The sequence below is a fragment of the Mytilus galloprovincialis genome, chromosome 12, assembly GCF_965363235.1.
Source record: "Mytilus galloprovincialis chromosome 12, xbMytGall1.hap1.1, whole genome shotgun sequence".
Taxonomy (NCBI): Eukaryota; Metazoa; Mollusca; class Bivalvia; order Mytilida; family Mytilidae; genus Mytilus; species Mytilus galloprovincialis.
The window spans coordinates 44,655,376-44,666,641 of NC_134849.1; the positions used below are offsets into that span (position 1 = coordinate 44,655,376).

Below are 11,266 nucleotides of genomic sequence, written 5' to 3' on the forward strand. Positions count from 1 at the left end.
GAAACTTGCTAGGAGAAAAATTGACTGTATTTCTTTTTAAAAAAAACCTGTACAATAATAAATCTTGTATGCAAACATAAAACTTAATTTTTCAGTTTTCAATTACAGCAGATTTCATTGAGTGTGTATCCAAAGGTAATGTCGTTGGTTAGCTTGCTTGTTAGCTGAACCGTGAAGTCATTGTTAGTTCAGGTAAACTACCCTCCTTTAAGAGTAGACTAGTCCGGCAGATAACCAATCTATCTGTCTGTTCGACTAGGCTACTTCGAAAGAAGGGTAGTATACCTGACCCGATAATGAATTCACGGTTCAGCTAACAAGCAAGCTAACCAAAGATACTACCTTTGGCTACATACTCAATGAAATCTGCTGTAAACCCCTTCAATATTTCATGCATGCTCTCTGGTTTCTCTGAAAATGAATCAAACTCACTTGTATAGACCTCACTTCTGCTACACATGACAGCAGACCAAAAATATCCTTTGCAAATTAGTGCAGAAATGTTTTCCAAAGAGACCAAATAACAAAATCACCAACACAAAATCAAGCACAGCATTTTTGCCTAGATCTTAAATGAAATGCAAAAATTACATCTCCTTCGCAAAATATTCCTCCATGTAAATACTGATGCTACTCAAGAATCTCATGTTAATGGTAGCAGACGACCCTATATTTTTAAGAGATCAACAATTTAACACAGCTCATTCATAAAATTGAATTAAATTACAATTTAATCCAATAAATAATTCAAATTTTAAACATTAAATCTAAACGACTTACCTACTTTTCAAAAGTTTTTTTTTGTGCATTAATATGCATTTAAAGTCAACAATAGATATATTGTATCATTTTAATTCCAATTTCGTTATTTTCACACCCCATATTATTCCAACGTATAATTTTAATATAATAAACATTTAAGTAGATTTTCAACGACAAAAAAAGTCAAATTTCTTTCACCACTTAATTTCTATGTCATAAAACTTTAAACTTGACACAACAACAAGATTATAGATTTTAAAATGTCATTTTAAAATTTTCGAAACTTTTTGAGTAGCTTCACTGCAAACACGTCATTTCTTTTTTAACTTTTCCAATTTAATTAAACATTGAGTTGCCGGCACAACAAACGTACCAGGTTTTTATTTACAATAGTGAAAAAAACAAAGTTAAAAGGGTACGAAATCCAATATCTCTTTCGCTATTGTTTGTCCGACCATGAGTGGTTTCTTTTGTAAATTGGGTTTATTAACTTTCACACGAATCAATTATTTGAACTTTTTATTTATTTAGTCATTGTTAGTTGCTGGGATATTTAAAACTGTTAATGTCTAAAAATTGAATTTCAGAAACAAAAAATAATATCAAAATTAAGAAATGATCTTTTTTAAATTAAAATTCAAGATCAAGAGTTCAAAGTGAACTATGGTCCAGAATGATCATTTTGGAAATAGCCTAAATTTCATGATTTATTACAAAAATGATAATCATATTTTAAACAATTGATTTTTTTAAATTGATAACAAACAAAAGTGAACTTTGGTCGTAAACTAATACGGACTATTTAAGGGCTAATTACACACTTAAAAGTATTCAAAATAAAATATAGATTATATATATACCTTAAAATAGTAAATATCATTTATTAGTACCGCTATATGGGCATTGTATTAAAATAGAAACACCAGTAATAATGTATTTGAAGAGACAGGATCTCTTAAAAGTATTTACTGTTATTTTGTATTTAAAATTTTAAAACTGTTTATTTAAGGAATGACTGTAATATTTTTTCTGTCTATGAAGAAATAACATAAAAAATGTGGTGCACACTGAATAACATGCGTATAGGGTTATTTAACAGTGTGCACCACATTTTTTATGTTATTTCGAATAGACAGAAAAAATATTAGTCATTTCTTATAATTTAATTCTAAATTCCATTTTAAACGTAGAAAACCATGAAAAAACGTTGATGACGTCACGGTTACATGACTAAATTATGTCTATGGGCTCATAACAAAATCATGTCAGCCAATCAGAAGACGCGTAACATCCAAAATTAAATTATACAAGGATATGACCACAGTCTTGATGATTGAATTGTTACCAACTCCTTTTCTTTCTTTTTTTTTTAAATAAAATTTATTGGCCTGCATGTAAAATTATTTCAGAACCAATATTAATCTGTACAACCCTAAGCTCCTGATCTTGTGCTTGAATTCAAAGATTATTTTCCTTAAAAAAAAATATAGTTATGTCATATCAATCAATACACATAACCAAATACTGTTAGTTATCATGTCAAAAACAAATGATAACACTGTTAATGCAACATGCATCATGTGTCATTTTTCACACGTTGACATTAAATGTGGAAAAATGCAACAAAATTATCATAACAACAAGTTAATATGTTAACAGTCAACACAATGCATAACATTATTACCAGGTGTTAATATCAAGATTTGTTAATACTGTTAATACAACACAAACCATGTGTAATCATTCACTCATTAACATACATGCAATAAAATGTAACATCATAACCAGGTGTTAAAATATCAAGACTTAAAATGTAACATCATAACCAGGTGTTAAAATATCAAGACTTAAAATGTAACATCATAACCAGGTGTTAAAATATCAAGACTTAAAATGTAACATCATAACCAGGTGTTAAAATATCAAGACTTAAAATGTAACATCATAACCAGGTGTTAAAATATCAAGACTTAAAATGTAACATCATAACCAGGTGTTAAAATACCAAGACATACTCACACTGTTAATACAACATACATGATGTAAAATATAACAATAACACCATAACAGGGTGTTAACATCAAACATTTTAGTTGATGTTGATACAACACAAAAAATTATAAAATCATTAACACAAACATGTGCATGCAATATGTAGCAATTACATCATTCTCAGTGTTAACATCAAAACAAATCAAAATCTACAAACCATTCACTGTTATCGTTAATATGAAATTAACAAGTGTTATAATATTAGCATATAAACACTCCAAAGTATTTTTGACAACAAACTGTTAACACATGCTTTCAAACATGATGCATGATGGTTAAAACAAATCTCACAAATCACATGCAAACCACACTGGCTAACCTTTTGAACCTCTCAATACAGCTTGAGACGATGGCCATCTAGAAGAGTACTGTAATTGTGAACCAGTTTGGACTTCTGACTGTGTGTTAACAGTCGTAACAGTCATATCAGATATAGTGTCAGAGTTGTCTGTATGATATTTCTTCACTTGCCTGACTCCAATGCCTCCATGACGTACCTTTTTATTAGGATCTAAAAGGGAGGTAATTTATTTCCATGAAAGAATGTGCTGGCCTGTAAATAGTCTCCCTTTCTTAGGCAATACACTGAAGTTCAATTTTTTTATATTAAAAGTTTTATAACTTTATTGCATCTTTCATCTTTAAATATTTTATCAAAAGCTATAAATAAATAAATAAATATGAAATGTTAATGATATAATGTAAGGAGACCTAAAAAAAAAAATCCTGTTCAGAATAAAATTACCATCAAGTTTTAAGTAATGAATTTTGGTTTTCTAACAACAAATATTTTACAAATATTAACCTTTTGTTTTCTTTGGCCTAAATCTGTTTTTAAACTTTGGTAGGCAGACATGGTTTACTTCTGGTGTGGGATCACCACAAGTAGGACAGGCTTTTGTCGTCTGCTTCTGAGGAAAGTCAAATTCTTGGTATTCAAAATCAGGTATTTTCAGGTTGACAAAGTCAGCAATGCTTGGCAAAGAAGAAGTCCTTCTCAACATGGATGGGAAAATGTTGACCAAACGTTCTGGTGAAGCTGATTTAGGTCTATCAAGAAATTCTGATATTGTTGACAAAAATCTTTGGTCATTTTCAGATCCAAGTTGCTTCTGGTCATTTTTTTCAGTATGGCTACTTCCTTTGATTTCTTTGTCCATTGATTTTAATCCCTCTAAAAGATTCAACTTATTCTTTGGTAATAATTTGCTCAATGTATCATGGATGCTTGGTAGGGTACTGAGATCTATCTCTTCATTGTCTTCTTTTGCCTTTTTCTTATCAAAATGTCTCCTTGATTTTATATTTTTCATTACCATTCTTTCTTTCTGTTTTGGAGCAACTTTTGATTTATTCTTTCTTTCATGTTTCTTGTACATTTCCTTTTCATCCTTTTTCTGATAATTAAAAGATTCTATTTTAGAAATTTCTGTGTCAGATTCTTCTGTGTCATCTGCCAAATATTCATCTGCATCTTTTAAATGTTTATCATCTTGATCAGTGTTGAATGAATCATCAATTCTATGCTTTCTTCTGGTTCTTTTAACTTTGTCATGCTTTCTTCTTCGTACCAGAGTTTTCAGTTTGATACTTTCTTCACCCTCCATTTTCCCCTCTGCCTTTTTTATATCCTCCTCATTACAACTGATAGAACTCCTATTGTCATCCCTTAATTGATATTTTTCTAAAGTATCATGTGCAGACATATCATCATGGTCATTGGGATGCTTCAAAGCATCCTGATCCCTATCATCTTTTAAAGCATTTCTATTTTCTCGTTCTTTCAATGCATCAACATCAGATCTATTTTTATTGAAATCATTGTCCATTAATGCTTCTTGACCATCATCTATGGTAAAATTTCTCTTTTCATCTATTGCATGTATAGGATGACCATCTTCATCTCTTGTCTGATTTTTATCTTCATTAAACTGATCTTCTGCTTCAGTCTCAGAATTGTCCATTAATGCTTCTTGACCATCATCTATGGTAAAATTTCTCTTTTCATCTATTGCACGTATAGGATGACCATATTCATCTTTTATCTGATTTTCATCTTCATTAAACTGATCTTCTGCTTCTTTCTCCGAATCACTGTACATATATGCCAACAGTGCCCTCTCTGCACTTGTGTTCAGTCTACGGGACTCATTGTCTGAATTTCCATATATTGTCAACCTATCCTTCATTTTATTGTCATTTAATTCAGATATTCTACTTTTGATTTTGTCTTCAATATCATTATCCCCTACAATTTCATTTCTCGTTTGTCTTTCTCTCTGATGTCTACTGTGCCTCTGATCTTTTCTTTTATCAACCTCTACATCATCTGGAGTTCCCTCAACTAATTTCTCGTCATCAACTCTTATTCGTCGTGTTCTTCGTCTGCCTTGTTGTTCCTCATCATGCCTATATTCTTCATTTTCATCAACAACAACATCTCTTTTATCATTGGCCTTTCTTCGTCTTCTTTGCTCTTTCATTTGTCTTTCCTCTTCGGCACTGATATTTCCACTCTTTTCATTATCAATTTTTCTTCTTCTGTGTTTTCTTCTACCTTTCCTTTCCACTGAAGCATCACCATTTTCATCTTTCAGATTTTCTTCATCCTTTGCCTCATTCCTTCCTTTTCTGTGTGCCCTTCTTGTCATTAATTCTGAAGAAACATCATTTTCTTCCTCCTCTATTTTTTCCTTCCTTCTTCTATGTCTTCTTACGTTCCTATCTTGAGAACTATCTATATATCCACTTGGTTCAATATCACTTTTCATCGGATGTTCCCCACTGATATGTCGTCTTCTTCTGTGTCTCCTTCTATCCTTTCTTTCAACTGATACATTATAATTTTCATCTTTCATTTCATCAAACTCACTTCTATCTTCCTTCCTTACTCTTCTCCTTCTTCTATCCTGTCTTTCAGAAACATCATTTAAGTTTTCATTTATCATTTCCCTTTTCATTTCTAATGAATCCTTTAATTTTTCATCATCAATTTTATCTATTTTCTCATCTTCCTCTGCTTTTTTTATTATCTGATTTTTCTGGTCTTCATAATTTTGCATATTAGAATGACCTATATCTTCTTCTAATAAAGCATCATCAAAATCAAGTTCAAGGTCAGATTCTGTTGTCTGAGAAACATCAGAACTGTCTCCTAATTCTTCTTCCATGCTAGCATCTGGCAACTGGACATTGATCTGTTTCCTTGTCTTCCTGTTGCCATGGTGATGATAATTAGCCTTTTCGTACTCACGATCATTGTCACCTACAAATATAGCTACAGTTCAAGTCTACAATAAGTTCATCTACAACTAAATCACATTCAGTATGCATAATAAAAAAAAATTAGGTGAATTTGATCTGACCTAAAAAAAATAATTCAAAATTAGACCAAAGAGCTTTCAGAGATTAATGGTTACTTAAAGTAATAACAAAAAATAACTTATCACTTGTTTTCAATGATTACAAACTCTCAAATTTTTCCAGTGAATATAATTGAAGAATTTTTTGTTATATATTTGAAATGTTAAAACAAAATAATTGTAAGACAAGAATGAAACCTGTTTTGTTATAAATTAGCTTTCCAACCTATAAAATCATAGCAATGTTTTCAACCTATAAAATAATAGCAATGTGAAATAGATGTCTTAATATCTCCTTAATTTTTCTCTCTCTTTCAATAAAAAAACAACTCATCTCAAACATGTTATAATGTGATCACAAATAAAAATAATTTGAGTTATCTCCCATTTACCACTTGTGGAACCAAATATATATTTCCCTGATAATACTGTATAATTAATCAATGGTTTAAAGTCTTTTGAAGAAAATATTTGGCAAAGATTTAAAGTTCTGTGACATATTCAGAATCTGAGGCCATTTCAGGTGCATTCTTCCAAGGAACACTGCTCATACAAGTTTGAATAAAACTAGATTTCTGATTTTTTTGTAGATGGGGGGGGGGGGGGGGGGGGGGGGGTGCACACATAATTGTCTTATTATTTTTAAATCAAGATATTTCTTTTCAAAATTTATTGGATATCTTAATAAAGGGGATGTAATTATATGTTTTCCCTCAATTTGTTAGAGGGAGACAACTCTTTATGTGAAACAAACTCATTTATTCCCACAATGCATCTGTCAAATGTTAATTTACAATTATCACCTCATGCAGTTATAAAAAATTGCAGTGAAACATATTTAACCTAAATTTTAAGTAAACAATAATATAATTGAATAATGACAATAGATCTGCAAAATTGAAAAATGACTAGCATATTTCTAAAAGGAGTAGGTCCGGTAAGGACCAATTTTGGCCTCAAATTTCAGGTTCATCTGACGAAAGATTTTGACCACTTTTTAAACACTTAAGTGTCTATTTCATTTGAATCAATTAGTTTATGTGAAAGATTTTAACTGATTTAGTCTTTAAAAACGATCCGATTCAAGCTCAAATGTGAAAAATCTACCAAAAATGTCAATTTTCAGATGGTTTTTGTCAAAAACGAAAGTGGCTGCATCCTTGTTCATCCTCAACCTTTATATATGTTATGTATTATCATAAAATACAACTTACATTTTAATATTAAGGATGAACACGAATGCGGCCACTTTCGTTTTACACGAAAACCGTCCAAAATTTAACTAAAATGCTAGAATTGTGAAGATTTCAGTAATTTAGCATGACTTTATGGTGCTAGTACCCGATATATGTGCATTGTATTGTCAAAAACAGCTCATATTTATGTAGCAGAAGCATTCTACTGTCCAATGAATAACTAAAAGTTAACATTTTAACAATTTTGTAAAACTGCTATATTTTGGGGCCAAAAATGGTCTTACTGGACCTACTCCTTTATAATCCTGAATTTTTCTTTTTCAAATGGTCAAGAAGAATATAAATTACTTAAACATGCAATGATTCTAAGACCACCATCAGAGAGTAAGTCAATCTTTTAAAATTTTCCCAAAAACCACTTAATTTAAAAAGAGATTTTTAATGAAAAATTCACTGCATATTAAAATTAATGGAATCTATTAGAACACCTTTTTCAGTAAAAAATTGTCAAAAGATTAGTCAATAAAACAAGTTAATCACAAAACAAGGAAATCACAAAACAAAAACAGTTCACACACCAATGGAGTCTTCATGCAACATGCAGTAAAACCTGAGTTGATCCATGGGCAGCCTGATGTCTCATAGATGATGGGTGAGATGGCTCCTGACATTGATTGAATCACATGAGATTGTTTCTTATGTGACCCATGAGATTGTCTCATGTCCTGACCTTTGTCACTGTCTTTTCTGAAGTTCATATTTTCTGGTCGGACATATTTGTTTCCATTTTGAATTATTTCTCTATTTCTTCTTGTAGATTTTTCTTCATCTTTGTCATCAGAATGAGGCTGTCTTTTTGGGTCAAGGTCAAATGTGTCGTCTGGATTGTTTGCTGCTCTTACTATATTACAAATAGTAAAGTTCATGGTTAAAAAAATTACAGATGTAAAAGAGGCTTTTCTAAAATAGTAAATTTAAATAATGCAACATTATCAACAATAACAAGTAAATCTAATTGTAACACAACTATGCAAATCTTCAGAATTGATTTATCATGTAAATGCTGTTAATAAAATGATATTTTTTTTCTGTAAAATCTGAAATTCAAAACTCTGAAAAAAATGACAGAATTAAAAAAAAAATCACATATTACTTTCAATGTAACAATTAATTTACATGAATAGATTTTCTATTATTGTCAGTTGTAGGTGATTCCGTAGAGATAATTGTTCATTCATAGAATTCAGAAGTCACATGAATCATTTTTACCAACAAAAACCAAACATTTGTACTGTAGTTTGCTTCACTTGTGTCTACACATAATCTATTTTTTTCAATTTTAGTTGTTTTACAAACAACCTATATTTTATATACAGTTTCTTCAAAAACGGTCTTTTCCTCTACCCTGTTTCCAAGGTATAATTGCTGCCCATAATGCTACGACTTTGTTAGGTGTTCAAATACGGACACCAGCTTCTACACAAACAATCTTATCTGTGGTTCTGCAGAAGTTCTTTTGCAACTGAGACCAGGAAACAAAATGTCTATGTCATAATAAATGAAATCACAATTTTCCAAAATAATTGGTGAGATTTCTTAAGTGCAAGAAGTTATTGAGAAAGTACGTGGAGGTGGATACCAGATCTTAAAAAGCTCTTAAAACCATAACATATCTGCAAGGACAGGGGACAAGTTTTTATCACTACAAACCCATACTGTAATAAGGTCACAATATAAAATATACTATTCCCCATTTCTATTCTCAATTTTATTACAAAATTTCATCGATAACAAGCAATGAATAAACATGTCAACATGGTTATTTCAATCAAGAAATTGACCAAATAACAAAGTACTAGTTCTTAGTAAACTGTACTCAACTTTGTAAGACTCCTATTATCATTTATTTTACACATTACCACAATGATGAAAACAACACAATTTTGGCTTTCAAGAAAGATAACTCTGCAGTCAGAAGTGATTATTCTTTAGATAAGAGGAAACAAGACAATGAGCAACCCCTTCTTTATGGCTTATTCCAACAAGGAGTTGCATATAGATTCTACCACTGCATCGAGTGTGATACGATATTTATCCACTCGAGACAGTTAAATATTTAAAATTGAACTGTCGAGAGTGGATAAATATCGTATTACACAAGATTTGGTTGTAGAATCTGTTTCTCTAATGATTTTCAAACAATACGCAGGCAAACGTATTCCTTCTTTGCGACTGATCTGCAAAAAGATGTGGTGTTCTATGTGATGTCATCAGGCATGGTCGCCTTTTTTCATGCCGTCACAATAGGAAATTCAGAGGAAAACAAGACAATTCGATGTCATAATCGGATTTTAACCAATGAAGAACTGAGATCAAACAAACCAAACGTTGATTAAATTTTTTTATACAATGGTTGCAGAAAGGGATAAATTGACGAAGAATTAGAGAAATAGTGATACACTAAACACACCCTTGAATATAATTAGCATTTATACCTTTTCAAACATTATTTTATGTGTTTGCACAAGGTTGCAAAAACTACACAAGTATTTTTTCCCAAGAAAGATAACTCTTACACAACCATGCAGATAGAGGTATTTTTTTAAGAAAGAAGACAACAGGAGAATCACAAGTAGTAATTTTGCAAACAAAACTGTCTGAGATTAAAAATGCAATTTGACTTTTGGTTGTGATGGAAAAATCAGTGTAGGAAATGAATTTCAAATTTTTACCAATTCAAATGTTCATATTATATTAATTTTTTTTTAGTTTTTAAAGTAATTCATTTTTTGTGCCTTCTGTTTTACCTTTATTGGTACATTTTTCACATTTTCTGTCATTTTTTTCCTCGTAAAAGTTTTTGTCATGCAAGCAAACTTTAAAATTCTACAAAAAAGTTGCCAAAAAAATAACTTGCAGAAAAAGATCAGAACAGAGTGAAATGACCAATCACATGGTGACAAAGAAAAATAAGAGTGTAAAAATATTTCAAAAAAATCCATGCCAAAGTTTAACCTTTACTAATCCATGATTCTGACGGACTCATTGACTCATTTATATCAGTGGCAGTTTCCATTTGGGATTTGATATCATCATGTTGTCTTTCTTGCTTGTTGTCATTTTCATGCATGATTGGTTTTCGTTGAAACATGGGCATTCTTTCTTTTGTCATTGGACGACTTTCAAGACCTTAATTAAACAGGTTATATTTATGAGTTTAAATTCATCTTTAAAATACATATACATTAAAGTATTTGAATCAGTTACACCATATATATTGTTACTGTATTCCGTTTACTTTAAAGGGGTTTTTAATCACTAAATTCATTTGTCTTACGAAAATAAATTAAATATAAAAGTAAATAACAATTTGCCGTCTGTCAAATATTAAACAAAAAAATTAATATTATCTAATATAAAATATGAACTTTTCTTTTTTAGCAAATACCTAAAAAAAGATAACGCTAATAACTTAAAACAAATATTCGAAAGTGCCAATTAAATATCTATAATATGCATAGAATTAAACCTGTTCTTTTTACTGATCTATAAATTGTATATAAAGTATATAATGTAATTGTGTATGGTCTGTCTAATTGTGAACAACAACCAACATGCAAAAGATGTCCATAAAACAAATTAGACATTTCAAACCATAAAAAGATTTCTCATTCAAACTGTGTGGAAAATTTTTCTTAAAACACTGAAAATAATTGATACTGAATATAAGTTCCGTACCTCAAGGGCTGACAAGAAAAAATGCAAGGTGGACTCTTTTTTACTATCAATGGAGGATTTTTTTGTAACTTTATGATAATTGATAAAAAAAATAATCTACTCTTATTTGGTAACTGTATATCTCTATTTCCATAAGATTGTTTAAAATTTTCCAAA

The 11,266-nt window shown here is 30.3% G+C and overlaps 1 protein-coding gene across 1 annotated transcript in view; it reads right to left on the bottom strand.

Moving 5' to 3' along the window:
• The window catches only part of LOC143053677 (uncharacterized), a 76,597-nt gene that overhangs the window by 32,121 nt on the left and 33,210 nt on the right, over positions 1 to 11,266 (bottom strand). Inside the window, exons 17-20 of the mRNA XM_076226466.1 lie at positions 10,388 to 10,561; positions 7,983 to 8,273; positions 3,620 to 6,079; positions 3,134 to 3,325 (exon numbers count right to left, since the gene is read on the bottom strand). Of these exons, the coding sequence (XP_076082581.1) occupies positions 3,134 to 3,325; positions 3,620 to 6,079; positions 7,983 to 8,273; positions 10,388 to 10,561 (3,117 nt within the window). The remainder of the gene's footprint in view (positions 1 to 3,133; positions 3,326 to 3,619; positions 6,080 to 7,982; positions 8,274 to 10,387; positions 10,562 to 11,266) is intronic.